At 39.8% G+C, this 27,958-nt stretch overlaps 1 protein-coding gene across 8 annotated transcripts in view; it reads right to left on the bottom strand.

The window, feature by feature from the left end:
- Positions 1-27,958, bottom strand: part of MBTD1 (mbt domain containing 1) — a 67,238-nt gene that overhangs the window by 17,761 nt on the left and 21,519 nt on the right. For 6 of the 8 annotated variants that reach the window (XM_044248651.1, XM_044248653.1, XM_044248654.1 and 3 more), the window contains 8 exons: positions 23,551-23,752; positions 15,837-15,976; positions 14,423-14,537; positions 13,279-13,361; positions 3,872-3,989; positions 861-995; positions 481-569; positions 42-276 (listed from right to left, as the gene is read on the bottom strand). In XM_044248651.1, the coding sequence (XP_044104586.1) occupies positions 42-276; positions 481-569; positions 861-995; positions 3,872-3,989; positions 13,279-13,361; positions 14,423-14,537; positions 15,837-15,976; positions 23,551-23,704 (1,069 nt within the window). In that variant the 5' untranslated portion in view covers positions 23,705-23,752. The remainder of the gene's footprint in view (positions 1-41; positions 277-480; positions 570-860; positions 996-3,871; positions 3,990-13,278; positions 13,362-14,422; positions 14,538-15,836; positions 15,977-23,550; positions 23,753-27,958) is intronic. The other 2 variants (XM_044248648.1, XM_044248649.1) reach the window with 2 other exon arrangements.

Here is a 27,958-nt window from a genome sequence, read left to right as displayed (position 1 = left end):
CAATGATGTTTTCAACAGGTGGTCCTGTGACAGGTGCTTACCAGATCTTTTGAATCGATGGCCTATGCTTCGAGACCAACCGATATGATGGATTAACGGGCTGTGCATATGGCACCAGAAGTCATCTGTTCTATCTTCACTCTCTTCATACACTAGTCTTAATCTTCCTCCAATTACACTTTCCACCACTGCCACTCGCGTGCGACACAAATGCCTCTTGTCAACCACTTCTACTCTCATGCAAGGTTTGAAAGGATACTGCATACTCTCTGAAACCTTAAACAAAAGCAAACGAAGACTGTTCAGAATTCATGACAAAGGTCTACAGATAATCTCAATATTGTAATACTGAGTGCACTCGACATTTAGCTAGATCATCTGGCTCACTAAATTAAAATAATTCCTTAAAAAAACTTCAGGCTATTCCTTTTTTAGAGCTCTCAATTGACACTTCAGTCCTTTCTAAGATCCTGTCTTTACCTTCTGTGAGAAATCGGGAGGAAGTGTTTTGGCACCAGTAAGTCGTTTCACTAGAAAAGCTTTCCAGTTTGTATACTTATGCTGAATAGCTAAAACAAAAGAAATAACCAGTTACACTTTAGCAAAGAGCAGAATTGCTTCATAAACTATTTTTTCAAACCACAACAATTTCCCCTATGTTTAGAGTATTAAGGTTCTGGAGAAGAGTAACAAAAAAACCCAAAAAACAAACAGAAAAACCACAAGTATATCTTGCGAGCATATAAGATGTGAAACCAAAAAGTATTATTGTAATTTTGATATCCCTTGAATATTACTATGTGTGACACTGCATTGAAGTACAAATATTCAATTACAGTAGGGGTCAAGAGGCCACTTACTTCTAGGAGGGACAAGAGGCTTTCCACTGGCTGCACACCAGCCAACTGGATGGATGTCAGAGCCACAGACATTGCACCAGAAGTCCAGCCCAGGGTCATTTTCAAATCCTTCATATCTTAAAAGGGCATTGTAACCTGAAACCAACAAACCAATCACCACATAATAAGAAAATGCGATGAAACAGAACACGACCTAGCTGCTGGCAGTGGGTGTCAGATGTTAGCTGTCCCCGCAGCAGAACCCCATGCAGGGTGTGTGGGCAGACAGATGGCTGCCCATCCCCAAACTCTGACACTCCACAGAGCTGGGGGCCGAGTGAGAACAGGCCCTGCTAACCAGTCCCCAGGAGAAGCTGCTGCTACTGGTGTACTGATCAAACTTTGAGAGCTGTTTGTGTAATGTCATTAGTTTAACTGTTTTTAGAGCACGGCTTCTTCCCTTTTAATGTATTTTAATTTTAACCAGAGTTTCTTAAATTCTAGAAAAGAAATTCTTAGTGGAAATGGGGGTGGTAAAGTCCTACTAGAATGTGTAGTTTTGAAAATAAAAGAAAGAAGGTTATGGTAAGTCACAGAAATCCAGGTAAAGTAACATCTCAAAGAAACTGCTTGGTTGGGGTGCCTGGATGGCTCAGTCTGTTGGGTGGCTGCCTTTGGCTCGAGTTGTGATGCCAGAGTCCTGGGATTGAGTCCTGCATCAGGCTCCCTGCTTAGCAGAGAAGTCTCCTTCTCCCTGTCTCCCTGCCTACTTGTGCTCTTTATCTTTCTGTCTCTCTCTCACACACACACCTTTAATTTAAAAAAAAAAAAAAAAAGAAAAAAAAAAGAAAAAAAGAAACTGCTTTGCTTAGATGAATAAATATTTTGGATAATTTGGTAATTTGGTTGTGGCTACCTCAAGTGCCTAATTTTTTCTGTCCTATTTATTTGGAAATAAAATGTGAAAATGTTAGGTAAAAAAGTTCAAAAAACACAAATAAATGTATATGAAAGGACTTAAAGACTGTACATACTAAGCAAACGGGAAGCCTTACTTCTTAGAAAGAACAAAAAGTGTATGATATATACTGTTTATAATAAACCTTCTGTTGGTAACAGATTTCAATTTTATTTAAGGCCTTCAGGGGAATAAAAAAGGCCCAACAAATTTATATTTCGAGCAGGGAGCTAAGTTCAGTCAGCATTTTCATGTGTTAAAAGCTATGATGAAAATTTACAGCATTAAACCTTAAGTTTTAAAATTCAGTAATTCATGGACTAAATTATGAGTTTGACAACTGTTCTTGAGTTCTAGTTCATGATTAACATCAGGCTCAATTCTAAAATGTCATTAAAGTGGCTTAAAAATGATACATGATATAATTAGATAAAACAGAAATATAAAACTGGAGATGAAGTTGTAAATAATTCTTGGATATTAAGCACACTGATCCTTAGATCTATTTAAATATAACTGCCTTAAACACCTAGGACAGAAAGACTATGTTGTTTTAAATTACAGTGCAGAGAACAACACAAGCATTTAGTGAATACTTGTATAGCTGGGGGAACGTTTCAAGGAAAAGCTGGGAACCGAATTGGGTAAAATGTCTGTGCAAAGGCACGGAGGTGCTAATAGGCTCTGTGAGGGAGGAGGGAGAACTCGCCTTATCAGAACAGAGATAGCATTTCTGCTGGGAAGCAACCAAACTTTGGCCAGGGGTCTACGGAGAAACTCATCAATAACTATAAATGCCAACCACTTCGATCCTTTAAGGACAAAGAAGTGATTAAAGATGCTTGAGCAGGAAAAAAAAAAAAAAAAAAGACGCCTAAGCAAAAAAATACAAGATCATCTTTAGTAAATCAAGTTTGTCTACAGTACGTAGTGAGCAGGGTGTTTGGGGGAGGATGGCTGGAAAGAGGACTAGAAAGAGTAGGATGCATCAGACCTCTGACTAACTGAAGGACAACTTAGCTGAGTGGTTGTAGGCCCCATCCCTGCGTCCCGATGAAGGACTCCAGTGCCCTACTGCACCACTCACTGAGCGCCTCGTCATAAATGCAGGGAGCATTTGGCAGATGGCAGCTCATGGAATAAACGAGGTGTTATACTTCTGCATATCACCTGCCCACAGTGTCGAACACAGGACATACCTAATGCATTTATGTGATAAGCAATAAGGTAGCAAAGGCCTAGGGGACATGGAAAGCAGTGGCAGTGAAGAAAAAGAACCCAACATAGAGGAAATTATCAACACTAGTTTACTTTTGGTATTACGGACCTCATCACTCTTCTTAGCACCTCAAATTTTTGTTACTTTTCCAAGTATTTCCCTACACCAGGGTGTGGCACACTATATAGTGGCCCGCAGTCTGGCCTACTGCCTGATGTTTCTTACAGTATGCATTTCAGAATGGTTTTACATTTTTATTTATTTATTTATTTATTTTTAAAGAATTTATTTATTAATTTGACAGAGAGAGATCACAAGTGGGCAGAGAGGCAGGCAGAGAGAGAGAGGAGGAAGCAGGCTCCCTGCTGAGCAGAGAGCCCAATGCGGGGCTCGATCCCAGGACCCTGGGATCATGACCTGAGCCGAAGGCAGTGGCTTAACCCACTGAGCCACCCAGGCGCCCCGGTCTTACATTTTTAAATGGCTGAAAAAAAAATCAAACACAGAATAACATTTCATGACACGTGACAGTTAGATATAAAACTGAAACTTCAGTGCTCGTAAATAAAGTTGTCACTAGCACATAGCCAGGCCTATTCATTTATGTCTTGCCATGGCTGCTTTCATGATATGATGTCAAGCTGAGGAACCATGACAGAGCTTGTACTGCCAAAACTAAAATTATTTCCTGTTCAGTTTTCTATTAAAAAAAAAAAAAAAAATTTGCTACCCTCTACCCTATTACCGCATTTCTTATTTACTTGGCAATATTTGTGAAATTTACAAATATGCTTTCTTACAAGTTAATAAAAACATAACTGGCATTTTCTGGTAAATTATTACGTGTGCTTTCACCTGCTAATTTTACAATTCCAGCAATCCAGAAGACTTTGGTAGGTAGGCTGCAGTCTGTATTGGGAACTTCTACTCTCACATTTTCTGAGATATCACCCCAGCAGGTCCCCATAGGTGCCTGTCATATAAAAATTATTAAGTTATCATCTTATTAACATAAAGCCCAAAACACATTTTGTAAAATAAGCATTCCCATCAGTAACAGAAATATTAAATTAAAAATGCCATTTAATTCATTCATTTTTCTCTAAAAATAGAGTTATTTCCCTTTTCACAGAATTCTATTTGGAAAAAGCCGGTGTGAGGGGCAAGCTTAAGATGAACAGAATTTCAAATATATTAGAATAGATCCATGCCAGCTTTGAAATTCAATACTGTCCTAATACAAGACCCGAGCAGCAATATTTGTTAAAGCTATCACAAACTCAATAGATTTCACAGGAGAAAGCAGAGAAACTTATTACTTTTAAAATATATGCTTAATGAATGCACTTTACCTTAACCTCTAATTTTAAAGGGTCTGTCCAAAGAGCAGAAAGAAAAATACTTCCAATCAGCAATGGGGTTTCCAGTAACAGGAGAAACAAAACTTAGTTATCCGTATTTTCAAATTAAGATAAATTCATAAAACAGAAATACAGTCTGTTAAATGGACATGTGGCAAAAGCACCAGCTAAAGTTATTAAAAAAGTAGAGTTAAAGAGTTTCTGGAGATGCATATCATGGGGCAAACTGTTACATAATTTATTACTTATAAACAAAGAGGAAACATTCAATGTTAGAACTGATAATCACTAGCCTCCACACTACTTGTTAGGATGCGGACTCAGAAAACTGATTAAATGAGTATCATGAAGAGATTTTCCCAAGTCTAACATGACCAAATTACAATTTCCATTACATTTTCATCCTTAAAACTTGAGGCCATTTATAATTATTTGAAGTTTAGGCAACAGTTAATTAAATCAAGTAAGTGAATTTAGGAATGCTGGTAATACTAAACAGTCTCTGTGGCTCTGACAATCAGCTCCTCGTTAAAAATAATTTAGAACCTTGAACATAGAGAAAAGGATATCAAAGACCTGATCATATGAACAAATCAGGAAAAGACAAAACAGCTTCAGAGCTCAAAGATGACCAAACAAAGACATCTAGGAGTTACACGATCTAGCCAATTTGAACATTGGGTAAATGTCTTCCATGCAAGGCTTCTCATACTTCGGTGGATGCCAACCCAACAGAAGGGTTAGCCTAAAATAGTACTCAACCCCTATCCTCTCAACAGTTCATGACATTTCTGAAGGAGAGGAAGAAAAGGTCAAATAATCCTGAACTAGAGTACATCGGGGCACCAAAGACAGAATCAAATTATGGCTATCACTTTAAGTAGCACAAGCAACAAAGTACTTGGAGACAGCGGCCTATCTCAAATATTTGTGATACTGGAAGGGTCCACGTAACTATCTCCCTGAACTCTGCAAAAAAACAATACATCTGTTATGACTACCCCTTTCTGCTCTTTTTGAATTGAAAGACTGGACTCTTCAGGTTCTGCTATCTCCCCCTATATCACTCTAGACTGTAGGGCCATCCCTATTGCCAGCAGATACGATCAGAAAAGGAGAGGCTGGAAAGATGATAGATAACATAGGTTAAACTAAGATGTATTAACATAAAGACCATGTTTTCATTTCTGTGAGGATGAACCAATTAGAGCAGACAGATGCAGCTGAATTTATGCTACAATAAGGCAGGGTATCCACCCCTCTTTGTTTGGCTGCCAAATCTTGTGGAATGGGTTTATTTTTTGTCGAGAAGAAAGAAGCCTGGTTATGCTGATAAATTGGGGGTTAGGTTGGCATACTGCTAAGTGGATTTGGCATAGAGCACTCCTCTCAGAACTAGATAGGACAATTTCACCAACTTTTTTTTTTTGGGCCTTAACAATTATTTGCAGAAAATAGTTTTTAGTCACATTTTATTAAAGAAAATAAAGGGTCAATAGGCTTATTAAAAAATAAGGATAATATTCACTTTATTGGGGGATATTATGTTTTTGTCCCTACAGTCTGGATTGGTATAGGAGAAAGTAGCAGAAAGTGACATTTGTTCTTGCCTGTAAGGTTGTGGTTCTGCTAGGCCCTCTTAAACCAATCCATATGGTTCACTCTAAGAAATAAAAAATGAAGAAACAAAAACAACCAAAAAGAGCACCGTAGTTTCTACATAGCACGTGCTCAATGTGTTGAAATAATAAGGTAATTTCACAGATATATCTGCCCTTTTGTTTAAAATGAATACTCTTAATTGTGGAAGACGAAATGACCCAGGGCTTGACAGCCATCTTCATCCAAGTCATCTGTCTTCTCTTGCTGGCAGGAGGGATACCTCTGAAAGTCTGGATTGGCATAGCATGAACTAGCAGAACCATAATTTACAGGTAACAACAAATTTACCTTCCAGACTCAGGACGAGAGGTCCACCTCAGGCTCCTCCCAAATCAGGAAGATCTGCTTCACCACTTCCTGCTCCAGGGCCACTCGTGAGGGCTATCTGGGAGCGACTCTCCTTCCCTGCAAGGTAAGCTGTCATCAGGTCCTGCAGGACATGGCCAGATCCAAACACTGAGGGCTCCCCAGCACAAATGAATGACCACCTCCACCTGACTGTCGTCTATAAAAAAATAACTGGGTGGGAAGTCTTATTTCCTACACTTCAACAACATTCCCAGATAGTCCAACAGCCCAGATGGCTAGACTCTCAGAGGGCTGATACACTGTACACATGATGCCTCATGGCAGAAATACAAATTTCCCTCCACAGAACTGCCAACCTATTCTGATAACCACCCACAATCTTCAACAAGTGGGCAGAAGTTAGGCCTAAAGCTGCACAGAGGTAACCAAGAAAGAATCTACCCCAGCGATGGTATGACAACTGTACAAAAAGCCACCAATGAAAGACTAACAGGCATATGAGTATTAAGGTTCATCCAGTAGAGAAAGATGAAATACTTTTTGGCCAAAAAGGGAAAAAAGCATTACAGGAAATTAACTAGACAGAAAGGAGAACTCCTAAATGCTACTCAGTGGAAATGGTTGGTTGACATAGGAAAAAAAATGTTTCTTCTCCGGAAAGTCCACTCACCTTTTGATTTGAGACCAAAATCTACTTTTTGAGGTGGTGGCAGCAGGATGAGGGGGAGTGTGAGGAGAGCATAAAAGGAAAACGGGATGCGTGGGGTGGAAGCAAGATTAAGAATGGGAGAAGGCTATGTGTGTGTAAAAAGGGATAGGAAGCAGGGACTACTAATTTGAAAGGCGTAAAATAGCCCACCATTAAAAAAACCAACAACAATGTATTAAGTCGATACTGTTGAACAATCAGGAGATCAAATCAAGAACCACTTTAGAAAACAGACTCAAGTTAAAATAACCTCGACTATTTAGGCTTTCTTTAAAACAAAAAAACATGATAGGTGATTTCTCTTATTCTAGAGTCCACTCTTTTCCTGTACAAATTCTACTGCACGGTGAGACCCGTGACAGCTAACTCAGCTGGAGCACTAACGAGTGCCAGGAACTAACTAAAGCTTTATTTCCATTAGAAAGAAATTCTGCAATCTAGGATGACATCTTGGAGGTTCTGACTTCAGTGAGAAAGGACGTGAGTACCTCAACTTTTAGTGGAGTCCTGTGTATGTGTAATCTAGGCTAAGGGAAAAAAGCTAAAAAAATAATTTTACTTGAAATGCATTACTTTACTAATAAACATATACTTGAGAAATGGATCGTAAGTTTTACTATAAAGAGAAACTACTGTTACTGTATGTACACCAACAAAAGTACTTGTGTTTTTGACCTTAAAATCCAAAACATACTTGTGATATGTGTTGCAAAGAAGTGCAAATAACCTTACCTTCTCAAAACACCTGGCATGTAGTTCAGGTGTCTAAGAGAGGATTAGAATGTATCATGTAAGTGATACCAGATATATTTGTGGAGGCAGTAAAGTCAGCTTTATTTTTTAAAATTTTAAATTTTTTATTTTTTAAAGATTTTGTTTATCTATTTGACAGAGAGATCACAAGTAAGCAGAGAGGCAGACAGAGAGAGGGGGGGACGCAAGTTCTCCGCCAAGCAGAGCGCCCGATGTTGGGCTCAATCCCAGGACCCTAAGGATCATGACCTGAGCCAAAGGCAGAGGCTTAACCCACTGAGCCATCCACGTGCCCCTAAAGTCAGCTTTAAAGTTATAGTATACATGTGTACAAAGGGCCTTTTTAAAAAAAACTAACAAAACTACAACTATTACCAAGGGAGAAAAAAGAAAGATGATTTCTGGTCTTAGCAAAGATACCAGAGTATAGAGTCCAGTATCAAATGAAAGAAATTTCAAATCTGTAAGTACAGACTAAAGGTTTGGTTTATATGTTTCACATCCACTTGATAGTAGCACATTTTGGCCTGTGCTGTAACATCTAGAGAGAAATGTTTTACTTAATTTTAAAAGGTGAGTCATGGGAAAAGGACTGCTTCAATTTAAAAGACTACACTCTTATGGGGGCGCCTGGGTGGCTCAGAGGGCTAAACCTCTGCCTTCAGCTCGGGTCATGATCTCAGGGTCCTGGGATCGAGTCCCAAATCAGGCTCTCTGCTCTCTGCCTGCCTCTCTGTCTACTTGTGATCTTTCTCTGTCAAATAAATAGATTCTTTAAAAAAAAAAAAAGTAGCTGCCTTCAGCTCAGGTCATTGGGTGGCTCAGTCATTAAGTAGCTGCCTTCGGCTCAGGTCATGATCCTGGGGTCCTCGGAGTGAGTCCCACATCAGACTCCCCGCTCAGGGGGAAGCCTGCTTCTCCCTCTCCCTCTGCCTACATGTACTCTCTATCCCTTTGTCCAAAAAAAACCAAAAAAACCAAAAAACAACTTAAAAAAAAGGACCACAGTCTTTAAAAAAAAAATTGAGATTGCTTTAAAATTCAATGTTTTGCATACACACTGATCAACTGGAGGCTCTCTTGGGTTCAAACATAAATTACTAGAAGAAAATCACCTGTGAATTTCATGAATATATACCGTACACCTAACTGGCATTGGTACTGCAGTAATATAGTGGATTTTTCCACAGTTAGGATAGATATGGATACTGCTTTTAGAGGCTGTGAAAAAACAGGAAATATATATTGAAAAAAATAGAAATAGATGTAGATACATATATATGTGTATCTGTGTGTGTATAATCAGTCTCTGCTCCTGTACCTGGCACAGAGCCTTTAAAACCCTTGTAATTTTCTAAGCGATAAGAGCACTAAGAGCATCTTTTGTTCTTACATTTGGTTTCTGACCCGGGTCCTGACATAGAGCTCCTCAATGGTTTGTAATTTCTTAAGCGATAGAAGCACCTTTTGTTCTAATGGGTGGGCTCCTAGATAGCCTCAGGATGGGACTGGTCACCATGAAGACCAGCCTATGAGTAGAAGCTCAGAACTCTCAGTCTCAGTCCCCATCCCCTGGGAAAGGGTAAGGGTGTGGAGACTGAGCTCATGACTGATCCTGCCTATACAATGAAAGCCTTCATCAGAATCCTAAAATACAGGCTTCCCCTGCCATCCGGAAGTAGATAAAATCAATCGTAACTATAACTGTTAAACCTCTTGTAAGCCAAAACAGCATAAGGTGAGGAAATGCTTTTTGTTTCCTGAAAGCAAAAATCCTTCTGGTTTCTTTTGGTTGGTGACAGCAAGTACTAATGCAGGCCTTTTGTAAAAGTGGAGTAGTCTACAGCAGACATTTGGATAGTGAGGGAATCTGTAAGATGGGGCCCAGAGAGCTTCTGGGTTGCTGATTACATGGGGCTGGTAGGAAGTGGCATAACCCAGAGAGAGCAGGAAGTTCCATGTGCCTTCTCATAACCTTGCCTCATGTATCTTTTCATCTGGCTGTTCACCTGTTATCTCCTTTATAATCAACTGGCAAATGCAAGGATTCATTTCCCTGTAAGCCATTCCAGCAAGTTACCAAACTCAAGGAACAGGTCATGGGAACCCTTATTTGCAGCCAGTTGGTCATAAGCACAGGTAACAGCTGGGACTTCAGATTGGTAACTGAAGAGGGGCTAGTCTTGTGGGACTGAGGGATATGATTAACTCCAGGTAGACAGTGTCAGAACCGAGTTGACTTGTCAGACACCCAGCTGGTGTTGGAGAATTACCTGATGTATGGAAAGCCTACACATCTGGTGTCAGAAATACTGTGTGGTAGCAGTGTATGAGTAAAAGAAGCACAGGAACGTTTTCCCTATAGAGGCTTAATTAAAAACTATGAAAAAAAAAAAACAAAAAAAACCCCAAAACAAAAAAATTTAAATTCTGGAAAGAAGGTCAAAGCCTAAAACTGAAATATAATCCAGCTACTGAAAAAAGTAGCAAGAGTTTCATCTACAATAAGAGACAGATTAGATGAACTAGATGATTTTTAAGATACATTACAGTTTTGTGACCACATGATTTATGATTAATTAAAAGTGTTATTACCTAATTCCGTGGTTTCCAACTCCTGAGACCGCCAGAAAAGGGGAAGCCAAGGGTCAGGGGCCAAGGTTTTGGCCACCCCACCCCATCCTTGCCAGGGCAGTCAGTGCAGCTTCCTCTTAACCTGACTATGTCTATTAGGGAAAAGAGTAATAATTCTGAAGCTTACACAAACAAACCCCCAAAAATCAAAAACCAGAAAAAAGAAAAAGTCTCAAAACTACCAAACTACGACCTACACAGGATGAAAGATATACTAGGTACATGGCAATCATGATACACAGCAGGTATATTTAATAACGGTTGAGGCTCAATTTCCTTTGCTAATTATAAAAATGTCAACATTGCTGTAACTGAGTAACTCAGTGAAGCACTGTGAATAATTACAGCAACTATCAAAGAGGACATAGTCTTACGATATACTTCGTAGAAACTTTATTCCCAGAAGTTTAACGATAGACTGTGGAAAAAAAGAGATCCGCTGCTGAAATCCCATGATTTTAAAACTAATCACAATCACACTTAAGTGCCAGGAAATATAAAGTGTTTGTTTCCCTATGATCCTTACTCCAGAAGAGGTTGGGTTACCTTAAAGTAGCAAGGCACTCAACTCAGGGCTTGGACACTGCTCCCAGCCCCAATTTTTGGTTCAATCAGAATAGTTCTGCTTCCATCTTACACACTGGATGTTTCTTAAAATTATGTTTGGAAAATAATCCCCTATGAGCAGGAAATGGCCCCCAACCTGTGCTCAAGTTGGGGATAAGGCAGAAGTGGAACCTAGAAGAAGTTGGCCTTACTGATCAACCAGTGTTAGGGCAGGCAGTTTGAGTCTTAGAACACTAGGAGATGGACGAAACAAGGCAGGGACTTGCGTTCCCCAGCAGCTCCTGACAACAGACTTCCTAAAGCTAAAGCCAGTAACTCTCCTTGGAGACCTAGAAAACTACCTGGGGTCAGAACCAGCTCTGAGGGATAAAATCAAGTGCAGCGTGAGGTCTGACTAAAACCAAAGGGATTCAAGTGAAGATACTGGTTAAGAAAACAAAGCAAACTCATTTGTACTAAAATAAACTAAGAAATTATCGTTATCAGTCGCTTTCCTACTCAATGAGAAAAAGGCAGTAAAGAAAGATGAGTGGAGAAGGAAGACACTGGGTGACAGATGCTTTGCTCCTGAGTGAGAAATGGGAGTGCACACAATAATACAATAAGGCTAGCTGCTTTAATCTATATGATAGAACACTTTAATCTTAAAAAAGCCAAGTTGAAAACAAAACCAGTTTCATTATTATAGTAGAAATTTTTCTTACAAAGAACTTTAATAGACATGGACACAAATAAAATGTGCTTCTGGGATTTTGAAATGCTTTTTTAAAAAAATGCCTTGACTATTTACATAACACAGCTTTACATGATTTGTGGTATCAAAATATAAATGAACCTCAGAATACTAAAGACAGGAAAAGAGATAAAGGCTACTCAAAAGAGACAACAAATTTCCAGATATCTGAGATGAAGGAGTTAAATTGTAATTGAGAACTTAGGCTGAGTTTGAGTTTCTCAAAAGCACAAAGAACTGTAGAGAGAAAGAGAAAGATCTGCTTTGCCGTTCTTTTCTGTTGCTGTTGCTATATATTTATTTAATCTATTTCACAAATGTGACACTACTATTCACCCTACGGTGAAGGATGTCACCTACTTTGCACTGGATAAAGTTATCTAGGATCCCACTTATACCACCCACTAAGGCTGAACACCTGTACTTTCAGGAAAGAAAACTAGCAAATTAAGGACTCAGCTTTAGTTTATATTTCTACCACAGCTTTCATATGCTCTGCCTTGACCAAGAGTCTGTATTGGCTGTGAACTAAAATTCATTTGAGTTTCCACAGCAAGAATTCAAGCTCAGTTTTGCCCACATGCTGCTATTTGAAAGTGAAGTCCTAACTTAAGAAAACGTTTAGTGTAAGCAAAATTTCATTCATTAATTTTCTAAATTCTCTTTTCTTTTTGTACATAGTAGCAAAGTTGTCTTTTTTTTTTTTAAATAGATAGAATCTTTAAATATAAATTAAACTTGTAGTAAGGTAAAAAAAAAAAAACTGGAGAGAAGTAATCACAGATCATTTAACAAGAAGGAAGAGGAGCAAAAGGAACAAAGTTATCTTTGGATAATGTTTTTAACTTAATTCTGAATTACTTCATATACTCTATAAGAATCTACTTGCCAAAAAGGACATCCTGCAAAGGGTTTTCTGGTATGCGTCACATATTTCAGCCCACAATGCTATATTACTAACAGTTCCTTCTCTGTTTTTGTGATTTTACCTTTGGAGACAAAAACATAACTGGAAGAAAGATCCTTCCTTTTCTGAAATATCAGGTCAGCTCACAAAGATTTAGGTAACATGCATGATGGAGGTTTGTGTTACGCTGAACCATACGACACTGCCAATACACACGACATACAAAAGCAGCAACTGTGTATGGTTCAGCTTAATATGAAAATTAGAGAAGACTAGTACTTTTCCCTATTTGAGTAATTTCAAGTTGTAATTTACTTTTTATTTTATTCTTTTTGGTGGGCAGGAAAGCAAGGTTTATTGAGCAATAGCAAAGTGATAGCACAAAGCTCCCCAACAGGGAGGTCCTGGGACCTGAGAGGGTTGCCCACAAATGATAACTTCTTTAAAGAACACTTGCACATCTTCTAGAAATTGTTTTTATTACTAAATAAGTATAATAAAAAGTAACATTTTTATGACAAAATATAAAATAAAGACCTTCTAAAGACAAGATACTTCGGATGTTATTGTATCTTCGGCTTTAAACAATGACTAAGCATTTCAATAGGTGAGAAATTCCATACTCACATGTTTAAAGCAGGTAACCGGAGCTGCTATAAAGCTATTGCTATTGATGTAGTTACCCCAGCTGAAGCCCTCCATGGATACTGCTGTGGGGAAAAAAAATACATGTAGATGTATTACAATTCTCAAACCTTTTATTTACAAGACAATATGAAATGATACAAAATTAACTTATCACCTTGAAAGAAAGTTTTCTTTTTCTCCTGTAAAGATTTAAAAACTTTTCTGAATAAACATGAACTTTTGCATAGATCATACCTGCAAACAAATAGCAATTTAAGTCTTCCATACATAGTATAAGCTGTTTGGAAAGCGAAGAAGAAAGAGCTCTTCAGTAATCAGCGGGGAAGAACAGCTGAGAGCAGAAGTGTTCAAAGAATGCCATGACTGCTTTTGGGTTTTTATTCCCAAGCAGCTTTTACTGGGCACCTCAATGAGATCTCTATCCGGTATCTGCCACAGATACCTTTAGGAGGGTTTTTCATTGCTTTACTCCCTGTTACATCTCCCTACTTCTCTGCTTTCCTGTCAAGAATCTTCTTCTTCTTCTTTTTTTAAGGTTTTTATTTATTTATTTATTTGAGAGAGAGACAGTGAGAGAGAGAATGAGAGGGGATCGGGTCAGAGGGACAAGCAGACTCTCCATCGAGCTGGAGCCTGATATGGGACTTGATCCCAGGACTCCGGGATCATGACCTGAGCCGAAGGCAGTTGCTTAACCAACTGAGCCACTCAGTCGCCCTCCTATCGAGAATCTTCTATTAGAAATGATGCTTTCCTCAATCTATTCTTCTTGCTATTCTCTTCTCCCCACTCCCTGCAAATATTGCTAAATGTCTTCTTTCTTTTTATATCCTCAACGCTCCCCACCATCCACAGCACAGAGAACCTGTACACAGAAAATAATAAGCCAAATAAAAAATGCTAAGGATACTGCCCCAAGCACTGTGAACTTGGGAATACAACTACTCTCTTCTTAGAATAATTTACTGAAACCAAAACAACCATGAGGAAACCTAATGTTGTAATATACCAGTTGGGCCTAGAAATAGCTTAGTTAACAAAAATGCAAAATTAAAATGTCATTAACTCAAACTAAATGAATCAGTATCAAATATTTCACCTCTATTATATTCACCGATATTACCTGCTTTAGTCTTTGCTTGATTTTGCAAGGTAGCTTGATACTGAGCATATGCGGCTAGTTTAGCAACTAAAGGTTGTTTCTGAAGAACTTTCGCTTTCTTTGTTGGAGGCTTACCCTGAAACAAGAAGAGTTAAGTAAATAGGATTCTTTCTCATCCACCCCCCTCCACCGAAAAAATTAACCTGATTGCATACTACTCATTCTGCTTAAGTAACATCAAGGGTTTAGAAAATTATTAAAGCAGAGGAAACATACAAGATATTTTAATATGAGAAATGTTTTTTTGAGTTCTGCTACAATGTAGACATCTAACATGGGTAGCAGAGCTGGCACAGACTAAAACAGCAATATGCAAATTAATATGTTAATAAAAAATTATATCCCATAAGATGTTAAACATAGGCTGTGGTGGATACTTGATTCCTTCTTATACTAGATAAAACCAGTGGTTATTCACTCATGCAGGTTGCCAAGCATTGCTATTTATATGGTAAGAGAAGATAATTTAATGTTTAAAGAGCAAGTGACTGAGGTTTATACCTTTAGTGCTAACGCAAAAGATCAATGACAAAATGATCATGGGCCAAATTCACAGTGTGACAAACTGCCATCCATTTGGGTACAGACCACTGCTCAGGATCTTACGTAATGTCTATCTGAAATATAGAAATACATCTAAGTGATGTATTTCCTTAATCTGGGGAATTTATATAATCCTTTCAGTACTATGTAATGATCACAGCTAAGTTAAAGGAGAGTAAGCAAAATGTGATCAAAATAAAATATATTACAGAAATCAGTTAAGTAAAAACATTGTTTATATGCTAAAATAGTAACAACTTAAATGGTCAAATCTCCGTTTTTGTAGGCATTGCTGTACATTTAAAGAAAGATGAATTTCTTTTTATACCATGAACGTTCTCAAAAAGGTTAGTTGGATTAACCAAACACATTTGTTCAAGGTATCAAACAGGCTGCAATCTGTAGTACAATGCAAAGATGATGGAGAAATAATACCAAAGGGTAAATCATTTCCCCCCAAATACTGAATGATTCTACCTTGATATTAACTCAAAAGAAAACAGGGGGAAGAAAGGCTTCAGTTCCTGTACATAACAAGGTGTTTATTGTATTTATGCTTATTCAGAAAAAGAAGACATATTTTTCATTCACTTATAGAAACAGTTCATAGTTTACTTTGGATAGTGTGCCTTGTCTATTTATAACAGCTGCTCCATTTTATGGACTGAGCAAACTCTGGGGACCATATATTTCCAAAAAAAAAAAAAAGTGGGGTATAAAGTGGGAGCTGGCCAACTGGGTAGAGTGGAGTGCAGTGAATCACAATCAAATGAAAGGTAAACAGTGAAAACCATAGAAATAACAGATATAAGGAACAAGAAGGTTTCTGTACCGTTACCTGAAGTCTGGCCAAAATGCTTGCCTTCTTGGAGTTTGACGAATAGCTTCGTGAACATGAAACGCTACAGAAACGCTTAGTTTTGGAGTAAAAAGCATCTCGCACACCAACCATCCCACACATTTCGCAGGTAGCTAATGAAGAAAACGAGAACACTGGTGTCATGGTCATAAAATAAAACCGTTTTTTTATCTCACAGTTTTATTAACTTATTACCTAAAGGTTTTATTTTAAACATGAGACATACAATGTCTTCTGTTACAGAAATGATGGAGAATCCTCCACGAAAGTTAGAGAAAAGACTGGTATGATGCCATGGCTACGGCTCCAGAAAGTCTTGGCCATAGCTCAAAGTCTAACAGGTTTTACAAAGGGTCCGAACCCACAAACAAATATAAAGCAGATTCCACTTACATGTCCTTAGTGCTCACCATGTGCCAGGCATTTTCATAGACACTAAGAGCACTAGCCTTTTGAGAGGATTATAAACAAAACATAAGAAGTGGTGCAATGCAACGTTTAACATGAGGCACGGCCTTGAAAGAGCCAAGTCTCGGGAAAATACTAAGGGTAATACACAGATTCTTTCACGTTATGTTCAGAGGACAAGAAGGATAGGACAGGCTCAAAGCTTGAGGTAGATGCTTGATTATTCCCTCTGATAAGAGGAAAACAAGACTCTGCTTCCTAATGTGCCTCTTTTGTAAATTTGCACACTGGACAACAATCTGAAAGGCAGAATTAGAAGAAGGGTCACAAGAACTGAAGTTCAAAATAGGTAAGCAGATATGAACTGGGGAGTGGGACTGCTAGGTCAGGACAGTTCTAGTTTCAGCTTTTCGGAGGAACTGCCCAACTGTTCTGTAATGGCTATATACAACTTCACATTCCCATCAGCAGTGTGTAAGTGTTTCCTTTTTTCCACATCCTCACCAGCATTTGTTCTCTCTTACCATTTTGGTAACAGTCATCCCAACAGGTGTAAGGTGGCATCTCACTGTGGTTTTGATCGTTATTTTCCTGATAATTAGTGATGTTGAACTTGTTTCATGTACCCGTAGGCCAATTGTATGTCTTCGTAGGAAAAATGTCTATTCAGGTCCTTGTCCATTTTTCATTTGAATTTTTGTTTGTTTTTTTTGCTATTGAGTTGTAGGAGTTATCAGATATGATTTGCAAATATTTTTTCCCATTCTAGAAGATGCCTTTTTTCTTTTTTTTTTTTTTTAAAGATTTTATTTACTTATTTGACAGACAGAGATCATAAGTAGGCAGAGAGGCAGGCAGAGAGAGAGAGAAGAGGAAGCAGGCTCCCCGCCGAGCAGAGAGCCCAATGTGGGGCTCGATCCCAGGACCCTGGGATCATGACCTGAGCTGAAGGCAGAGGCTTTAACCCACTGAGCCACCCAGGTGCCCCTATAAGATGCCTTTTCAATTTACTGCTTTCATTATTGGGTAGAATTCCTTAGTTTGATGTAGTCCCATTTTTTTTTTAAGTTAAGATTTTTAAAAAAATTTGACAGTAGGCAGAGAGGCAGGCAGAGAGAGAGAGAAGAGGAAGCAGGCTCCCTGCTCAGCAGAGAGGCCGACCAGGCAGAGGCTTTAACCCACTGAGCCACACAGGAGCCTCGTCCCATTTGTTTTTGCTTTTGTGTCTAAACCAAGAAATCACCAGTGTTTTGACCAGTGTCAAAAAGCTTTCCCCTATTTTCCTGTGTTTTAGTTTTAGGTCTTAGGTTAAAGTCTAATCCATTTCAAGTTAATTTCTGTTGATTGGTGCAAGGATCCAGTTTCATTCCTTAGCATGTGCATATCCAGTTTTCCCAACACCATTCATTAAAGAGATTGTCCTCGCCCTCCTCTGTATTCTTGTTGCCCTTTTCAATAATTAGTTGACTGATCATCAGTATTTCAATCAGATATCTGCATTCCCGTGTTCACCGCAGCATAAGTCACAAAAGCCAAGATAATGAAAACATTTACATGTACTCTGAAAGATGAATGGAGATATAAAATGTGGTGTGTAAATATATATATATACACACACACACATAAAATACTATTCATTCGCAAAAAAAGAAGAAAATTCTACCATTTATGACAACAGGGTTAAACCTGGAGGGAATATGCTAAATGAAATAGTGTGTGGGATTATTTACACGTGGAATCCTTAAAAAAAAAAAAAAAAGGCCGATTTCATAGAAATAGAAAATAGGATGGTGACTGCCAGCCTCTGGAGGGTTGGTAACATGTAGGTTAAAGGGTACAAAGTTTCAATTATAAGAACAGTAAATTGTGAAGATCTAACATACAGCATGGTAAGTGTAGTTAATAATACTGTACAGCGGGGATGCCTTTTGGTTGAGTGTCTGTCTGCCTTTGGCTCAGGTGATAATCCCAGGGTCCTGGGATCCAGTCCCACATCTGGCTCCTTGTTCAGCAAGGAACCTGCTTCTCTTTTTGCCTGCTGCTCACCCTTGCTTGTGCACGCTGTCTCTGGCAAATAAAAAAAAATCTTGAGGGGCGCCTGGGTGGCTAGGGGGTTAAGACGCTGCCTTCAGCTCAGGTCATAATCCCAGGGTTCTGGGATCAAGTTCCGCATCGGGCTCTCTGCTCAGCGGGGAGCCTGCTTCCTCCTCTCTCTCTCGGCCTGCCTCTCTGCCTACTTGTGATCTCTCTCTGTCAAATAAATGAATAAAATCTTTAAAAAAAAATCTTGAAAAAAAAGTAATACTGTACTGCATACTGTTAAGTTGCTGGGAGTAGATATCCTGTTCTTTTCTACAACCCTACACACAGAAGAACTATATGAAGCGATGGATAGGTTACTTACCTTGATCTTGGTAATCATTGAACAACATGTATGTATGTATGTGTATAAATACAGAATCATCACGTACATATTAAATACATACAACCATATTTGTCCTTTATTCCTCAAAAGAGGGGGGGGAAAAAAAAACAAACCCAGAAAGTAACACAGCAAACAAATGCCTGAGTGGGTTTAAATCTCCACCCAGTTCAACTGGAGGGACCTGTAGTTCCACCAGTACTTAAAAATCTCTTGCGAAATCATGAAAGAAAAATAAGGTACCACAGGATTAGAGATGAAGAAAGGATGTTTAAAGAGAGAAAAAAACGGTTCTCTGTTGAAAAAATTACAGAACAGATAAGTAAAAAGGTCTGTGACCATCTAGGTATAGAAGTTGTGATCCCAAGGGACAGTGAATCTTTGTCAAGAATTCTACATATCCAACTATGATTCCCAGGACAAGTCTGTAAGCGCCACCAAGGCAGGGACTATTCTGTATTGTTTCTCTCTGCATCTCTAGTATTTAAAATAGACCTGGACACATAAAGCCTCAATAAGCCTTATTTCCTTTGGTGATACTAGTACTGGACTGGTAAAACTAAACCATGACAAGAGTATAGAGTTGACCCTTGAACAACATGGGTTTGAACTGCGTGGGTCCACCTGTATGTGGATTTTTTTTCAGTAAATATGGTACTGTAAATGTATTCTCTCCTTATGACTGTCCTAAAAATCTTTTCTCTAGCTTACTTTATTGTAGGAATACATTATATAATGTAAAAAACATACAAAACACATTAGTCGACTGTTAAAGTTATCAATAAGGCTTCTGGTCAACAGTAGGCTATTAGTAATTAAGTTTTTGGGGAGTCAAAGGTTTCACACATATTTGTGTGAGGGATGGGCTCCTAACCCGTGTTGTTCGAGGGTCAACTTATGTATTAATAGCATTTTTTTTTTTTTTAAAGAGTTAACACATTTAGGGGCGCCTCGGTGGCTCAGTGAGTTAAGCGTCTGCCTTTGGCTCAGGTCACGATCCCAGGGTCCTGGGACTGAGCCCCGCGTTGGGCTCCCTGCTCGGTGGGAAGCCTGCTTCACCCTTTCCCTCTCCCTGCTGCTCTGCTTACTTGCGTTATCTCTCAAAAAAACCAAAACAAAAACCAACTTAAAAAGAGGAAAAAGAGTTAACACTTTGATAAAATCTCATGCAGCTTTGTCAATAGTGAACAAGAAATTTAAGGTGAAGTAGAAGACATCCAAGTAGGTTTTAACTGACCACATGACCATACCTAGTTGGTCCTGATAAATGACAGGAAGTTCTTTTTTTTTAAAGATTTTATTTTTAAGTAATCTCTATACCCAATGTGGGACGTGAACCCACAACCCCAAGATCGGAGGTTGCACGCTCTACCGACTGAGGCAGCCAGGCAACCCCAATTTTTAAAAAATTTTATTTATTTTTTCGTAATCTCTACGTTCAACATGGAGCTCAAACTCATGGTGGCCCTGAGATGAAGAGTCACATGCTTTTCCAAGTGAGTCGGCCAGGTGCCCCAGTGAATGGAAATTTTTTGATACGGCCTACATCTCTGCACCAGGCCCTGTGCTGTTCAGCTTTTTAATTGAAAAACTAGAATATGACCAGTAGGGCATTATCATCAAATCTGAAAATGGCACAAAACTAGAATATTATACAACACAACCTTCAACATTAAATGACAGAATCGGAAATAAAAAAATTTCTAAAAAGACCAAAATTTAGTAAGAAACAGGTTATGTAAATTTATTTATTTATTTATTTAGGAGCGGGGAGGGGAGAAGGTGAGAGAATCTTTTTTTTTTTTAAGATTTTATTTATTTATTTGACAGAGAGAGATTACAAGTAGGCAGAGACGCAGGAAGAGAGAGAGAGAGAGAGAAGAGGAAGCAGGCTCCCTGCTAATCAGAGAGCCCGATGAGGGACTCGATCCGAGGACCCTGAGATCATGACCTGAGCCGAAGGCAGAGGCTTAACCCACTGAGCCATCCAGGCCCACAGGGTGAGAGAATCTTAAGCAGGCTTAAGATGAGCTGGATCTCATGACCTGAGCAGAAATCAACAGTCAGATGCTTAACTGAGCCACCCGGTTGCTCCCAGAATAATTTAAAGTCTTAAGCACTGGATTTAAAATATCAACTGCAGGGGCACCTGGATGGTTCAGCTGGTTAAGCAGCTGCCTTCGACGTAGGTCACAATCCCAGGGTCCTGAGATTTAACCCAGTGGCGGGCCCCCAGCTCAGTGGGGCATCTGCTTCTCCCCCTTCCCCAGACTTGGGTGTGCATGTGTGCTCTCTTTCTCAAATAAATAAATAATATCTTAAAAAAGAAAAAAAAATCAACTGTAGCTGGAAAGGGGCTAGAACTTGGCAGGTCTCAAAAGGAAAGCCCCCAGAAGCTTTTCTGTTTCCAAACCCAAAGCCTGTCCTTTGGGGACTGAGGAAAAGCCTAATTCTTACCAGATATCCTGCCACACTCAGAGGACCAGCACAGTGTGTAGCTCATCCAGTATCCAAAGGGGAAACTTCTGCAGATATACTTGCTGCCCATCATCCTGATGGGACAGGCTTCGGAGGTCAGAGCCAGTCTTTTGCCCTTAGACCCATGGCGAGGCCTCAGAACCTGGCTTTTGGCAGCTGAGGTTCTATGACAGTTATTTAAGCTCTGATCACTGTTACTCTGCTTCCCTTTATCAAGAGAGGCATTAAGAGAAATGTGAAACTGATTTCACTACAGCCTCAACCTGGGAGTAAGTTTGAAATCATTCCTGGGTCCTCTTCGGGCCCTGAATCATTCCTCAATTTTAAAATCAGAATGGTATCATGGCGGACTCACTTCAGAATCTAAGTGGTATCAAACAAGGCTGGATCCTATTCCCATTCAGTGTTCTCAGGCATCCCTGGTGTATGCAGCCCCAGACGGGGCTTCTGGGGATACTTCCCTCACCCCTGCCTTCAGGCCACTCTGCCTAGCAGGTAACCACATCTCAACTGTACAGACAGAAAAACAGGCTCAGTGGGTTAGAACCCTGCCCAAGGCCAAAAATTTAACTCCAAATCTGCTTAATCTACCTTCTTTCCCCTGTGCCCCAGTCTTTGTGATGTCCTTGGAGATGACCTTGTCTGGCTCCCAAATGAAGTGGGAGTGTGTCCCTCAGCTCTTGCCAATAGGAAGCCTTTTTGCTGACAGCAAGTATCAGAAGCCTGTGGGAGGCCCTCAGTGAGCACTGACTGATTTAAAAATATGTTTTCAGGCACTGCAGGACACAAAATGGTTGTATTTCCAGGTCTTTCATCTCTCAGTGATGTTTCTTGTGGTCAGTCGCCCATGTGTCTGCCATAATTGAATGGCCCAGCATTATTCCTTCAAAGTCCTACCTCCCAACCTTTGCTAGTATAGTTCCCTCCTTTCACAGGCTTCCTCCCACGCCTTCTACCTTTGTCCTTCAAAGCTGGCTCAAAGGCTGCCTGCCCTGTGAAGCCTTCTCTGGTTGGACCCAGTGAAGATTCAGCATGCCTTTCATGCTCCTATAGCCCTTGCTTGCGCCTTTCCTAAAAGTATATTCAAATTAGCCTCATATCACTTATTAAAAAAACAGAAAGCTGGGGTCCCTGGCTAGCTCAGTGGTGGAGCATGTGACTCTTGATCTTGGGGTTCTAAATTCAAGCCCCGTGCTGGGTGGAGAGATTACTTCAAAATCTTAAAAAAAAAGTTAACTGCAAATGCACAAAACTGGTTTAATTGGTTTACTGGTTAAGTTGTAGAAAAGATGAAAGAGTTTCAGCTATATGCAAAATCAGTGCTACTTTCAAAAAAACTAGAGCAGGGGCCCCTGGGTGGCTCAGTGGGATGAAGCCTCTGCCTTCGGCTCAGGTCATAGTCTCAGGCTCCTGGGATTGAGCTCTGCATCGGGCTCTCTGCTTGGCAGGGAGCCTGCTTCCTCTCTTCTCTCTGTGTCCCTCTCTGCCTACTTGTGATCTCTCTCCCTGTGTCAGATAAATAAATAAAATCTTAAAAAAAAAATGCTAGAGCAATTCTGGGGCATGAGTGGAAACACAGTCCTGAGAAAGGGAGATGAAGGCGTAACTACCTTCTGTCCTAATTACATAGGTGACCAAACATTTGCTTGAGGTGCTTTCTAGGGTAGAGGACTTCTAAAAAGAGGACAGTCTTAGGCAAGGCAGGACAGGCTGTTTGTTACCCCATTACCACTAATTCGAAGTATGCCTAGAAGATGGTGAACAGGACATACCGATGAATTAAAATACACTGTAATATTATGAGAAATCACTGAAGCAACTAGAGTTACTCAGAGTGTTCTAGTGGGAAAGGAGACCACTATAACAAGGATTAGAATTATTCTGTGTAGCTCTAAAAGGCAAAATTAAGACAACAACAAAATCCAGAGCACGGATAATTTTGGTGCAATATAAAGGATATTCTGGTAATCACAGATACATTATCACTGGAAGTGTTAACAGAAAACATCCCATGTGGAATTTTGGTAGAGACACGAGACTTTACCGTGCAAGCGTCTGTTAACTCTACAAGCCTGTGATCCTACACACTTTCAGTTACACGGGGATTTACTATCTGATGACTGAATTCATGTCCACATTATGTTTCTCAATAGCCTTTTGTTTTTATTTTGTTCTCCTTGCCTTCGGCCAGAATACGGCAGGTAGGCAAGATAAAGAGTTCGAACCGAAATCTAGGTTCTCATCTACAACTATAAGCTTCAGACTGTGTTTCTTTTTTCCTTGAAAAATTCTAAGGAAGGGAAATGACAGAAGAAATCAAACTAGAACATAACCCCCCATCATGAAGCTAAGTAACAGTGGAAAGCTGGAAATACTCACCCATGCCAGATTTACCATCTGGGTACGTGTACACTTGTCCATTGTTTTTGATAATTGGGAGGTTCGAAGGTAAAGGAGCAACTTCTTCTTCACTCTCCTCAGAGCTGGAGCTGCTACTCGTGTCCTCACTGCAGCTATCATAACCGTCAAACATCCCGAATGAGTCTCTCCTTTTCCTTTCAGAGCGTGAAGAATGTTCGGTCTTGAAAGTAGAAGAAATCAATGATCCATGACACAGAAAGAATATGCTCCCTCCCCCCTCAATTAACTTAGTTCAAATTGTGGTAAGTGGCATCTGAAAAATGAAGATCTAGCCCCCAGAAATGATAATTTTTATTTTGTAATGAAACGCTTGTTTCAAAACAGAGGCTTCCCTTTCTATAAGGTGCAACTTCATTAGCTACCATGTTAACGAACAAGAACGTCAATGGTGACAGCAAGAACACTGAGTAGGATCAGAAGATCACCATGTAATTTAAGCTTTGCCATAAACTAGGTGGGTCACTTCTCTATAAAAAAGAGTAGGTTAGGGGTGCCTGGGTGGCTCAGTGGGTTAAGCCTCTGCCTTTGGCTCGGGTTGTGATCTCAGGGTCCTGGGATCGAGCCCCGTGTTGGGCTCTCTGCTCGGCGGGGAGCCTGCTTCCCCCACCCTCTGCCTGCCTCTCTACCTACTTGTGATCTCTGGCAAATAAATAAATTAAAAAAAAAATCTTAAAAAAAAAAGAGTAGGTTAGACGGTTTGTCTTTTTTTAAAAATTGTGGTGAAATACACATAATAAACAGATAAATGATTTCTCAATTTGCCTTTCAGCTCTGGAACTGTAGATATCTACAATAATATAATAATATACCGTAAAACTTTGAGATTAGTGAGAAGAAAGCAGAAAGAAAACAGGAAAATAAAGAGAAACAAAATCTTCAGGAAACAATAATCTATAAGGAAATAGGAGCAACATAGGCAACAAAAGAAAACTTCAAAAATAAAATATGACATAAACATACATAGCGAGTTACAACTAGAAGGCCAAGTGTCAACCAAACAATCTTTAGAGTTTGGCACCTATCCTTATTCTTTTGCTTCACTTAGTATTTTTTGGATATCATTTTATACTTTTTGCTCAATTTCTTTCCAGGCTGGTTTAACTTCCTACCATGACCAATAACAAAGCTGAAATCTGTTATTCAAAGCCTGACAAAAATAAAACCAAGCAAATGCATCTTTAAGTTTGAGATACTGAGCTACTGAGCAATTATTTTTAGGTACGCAGATATGGGAAACTGATTTTCCCATGTATCAGGTATAACTATGAAAGTGACCCAATCAGTTTCTTAATCCACACAATGGAAATATTTTATACCCAAATGAATACTTTCTTTTAAGAAGGCCCCTTCTTCTTATAGTAACCTTCTTTTAGAACTCTCTTTTAGATCCAGTTTTTTTTTTTTTAAAGATTTTATTTATTTATTTGACAGAGAGAGATCACAGTAGGCAGAGAGGCAGGCAGAGAGAGGGGAAGGGAAGCAGGCCCCCTGCTGAGCAGAGAGCCCGACGTGGGACTCGATCCCAGGACCCTGAGATCATGACCCGAGCCGAAGGCAGTGGCTTAACCCACTGAGCCACCCAGGCGCCCCTAGATCCAGTTTTAAGAAGAAAACCGTATTGTATGTGGCTACTTTGTAATTCCATTTCCCTCAACAGTTTTCCCTAGCTTGACTACCTCACAGAATAACTTGCAGGTATTTAAAAAAAAATCAAATGTACTTTCAAAGAATCAAAATCTGCTACCACCAGATTTCAAGAGTAAGATTCTGAGGGTAGGGGCGCCTGGGTGGCTCAGTGGGTTAAGCCGCTGCCTTCAGCTCAGGTCATGATCTCAGGGTCCTGGGATCGAGTCCCGCGTCGGGCTCTCTGCTCAGCAGGGAGCCTGCTTCCCTCTCTCTCTCTCTGCCTGCCTCTCCATCTACTTGTGATTTCTCTCTGTCAAATAAATAAATAAAATCTTTAAAAAAAAAAAAAAGATTCTGAGGGTAATGCCAAAAGAAAGTCTAGCAACATTTTGAACTGATAAGGTGGTAAGGAATGGAATAGTCCTTGTTAGAGTGAGGGGTGGTGCTAACAGCCTAGGTCTGGGTCGTGGCTCTGCCATTCATTGGCTGTGAACTCAGCTGTGAAACAAGTTATGAGCTTCTTTCCCTATTCACTCAACATTCAACAACTGTTTATCAAGCATTTGTGTGTTTCACAGTGGCAGAAGCTAAAGACAGAGTCGTGTAATAAAGCAGACAAGACTCATGCTTTTCACACAGGCTACGAGGCTACTGGCAGGGAGGAATCCAAACAAGGCCACGTGAAGTCAGAGTCAAACTGAGGCAGGAGAGGTCAGCTAAGATTCAGGGGTGAGGAAAGGCCTTGGTGAGATAAGACCCTGATGCCAAAAAAGGCAGTCAATTGAATATTTGGTGCTGGGATATTCTAGGCAGAGCAAAGAACAAGAACAAGGTTGGAACATATGTGGCACACTGAAAGGCCAGTGTGGCTTATGCCGTGTGAAAGGTCTGTAAGATGGGGTTGCAGGACGATAAAGAGGCCACATCATGAGAACCCTTGAAGGCCAGGGCAAAGAAGTGATACATTCTTTTTTCCTGAGGGGAATGGAAAGACATTATGAAATATTTATCACAGTGTCTGGAATGCACACTTAATAAACACTGGCTAGAATTTTAAGTTCTAGTAGATTCACACAGCTCACATCCAAGCAGAGATGGATTTTTTATACCCAAAGTTGTCATATAAGGTAGTCCACTTTACAGCCAGCCCATTTAGCAGCTAATGCATATTTACTGACCCCTAAATGTCAGTGCAGAGTATCTTATTTGGACTCTACTTGCCAGCGAATTTAACCTTGTAGTTTCAGGGAGTCAACAATGATAAACATCTTGGTATCAACATTACAGGCTGTTAACGTTTAAAAAAAAAAGTATTAAAAAAAATATTATGGTCAAATACATTTGGAAAATTTTCCTTATTTCATGGCCCATTTATTTATTAGAAGATTATTTATTTATTTGACAGAGATCACAAGCAGGCAGAGAAGCAGGCAGAGAAAGAGGAGGAAGCAGGCTCCCTGCTGAGCCGAGAGCCCAATGTGGGGCTTGATTCCAGGACGATGGGATCATGACCTGAGCCAAAGGCAGAGCCTTTAACCCACTGAGCCACCCAGGTGCCCCTCAAGACCTCTTTAAACCTTTAATATGCTTATGAACATTATGGTAATTTAACAGGGATATAGAATATGCAGTCTTTTCCATAGTTCCAGCACACAAAGAAAATGATCAGCTATACAATGCAAGGGTTATAAACCCCTGAATGTACCAAGTCTGAGGCCTCTGACTATATCCCAAGCATTGCAGGGATGAATTAACTTGACAAATCCAGGACACACTAGGTGGGGAGCTACATTCTACTTGGGAAGTGGTGTTCCTTGAGTATATTTTCTTAGATTAGGTAAGAATACTAATGAACTATACATATGAGCTATAATCAACTTACTCTATGTTAAACTTACCATTTACTGCAGGGGAACTTAATTGGAAAACCTGAATGAGACCAAAATCCCTAAGGGGGCTGCGACTTCAATAAAAGGGTAGGTAGGAAAAAAACATCTGACTACATGCAAAAGAGGACCTACAAGTGAGTCTTTTCTGCCCATGTTCTGGGTGGAGAGGCTACTCTGGGATTTTATAATCACAGGCCTGCTCTCCTGTACCTCTGAGGATATAACTTACACTACCCTAGATGGTCAGTGAATCCCCAGCTCAAGACATTAAAGTAGTTTCAGGCCACTAGTGCCCCATGAAACCCAGCAAAAGCATTCTCAATCATTGCAAGAAATAATCACCTACAACTCAGGCCTTTCAGCATTCCCACAGATCTGACCAAGTATGAGTACCCAATCAAGAATCAAACATATAATAAGCAATCCATCACAAGTGTCAGTAGAAATAGATTAGGAATCCCAAGTAGGCACAGAAATTGCTAGACAGAGTATAAAAGAACTATTCAAGAACTGTTTTTTTTTTTTTTTTTTTTTTTAAAAAGATTTACTTACTTGACAGAGAGAGGGAGGAGGAAAGAGTGAGACGGAGAAGAGGCTCACAGCTAAACAGAGAGCCCAATGCGGGGGTTGATTCCAGGACCCTAGGATTATGACCTGAGCCGAAAGCAGATACTTAACTGACTGAGCCACCCAGGGGTCCCAAAAACTGTTTAAGATGAAATAAAAAGGGGCACTTGGGTGGCTTAGTCTGTTAAGTGACTGACTCTTGATTTCGGCTCAGGTCATGATCTCATGGTTGTGGGACGAGACCTGCACTGGGTTTCTCATTCAGCAGGGAGTCCGCTTGAGAT

This window comes from Neovison vison, chromosome 5 (genome assembly GCF_020171115.1).
Source record: "Neovison vison isolate M4711 chromosome 5, ASM_NN_V1, whole genome shotgun sequence".
Taxonomy (NCBI): Eukaryota; Metazoa; Chordata; class Mammalia; order Carnivora; family Mustelidae; genus Neogale; species Neogale vison.
Note: the sequence above shows the minus strand (reverse complement) of the source record. Positions and strands in the feature narration are given on the sequence as shown.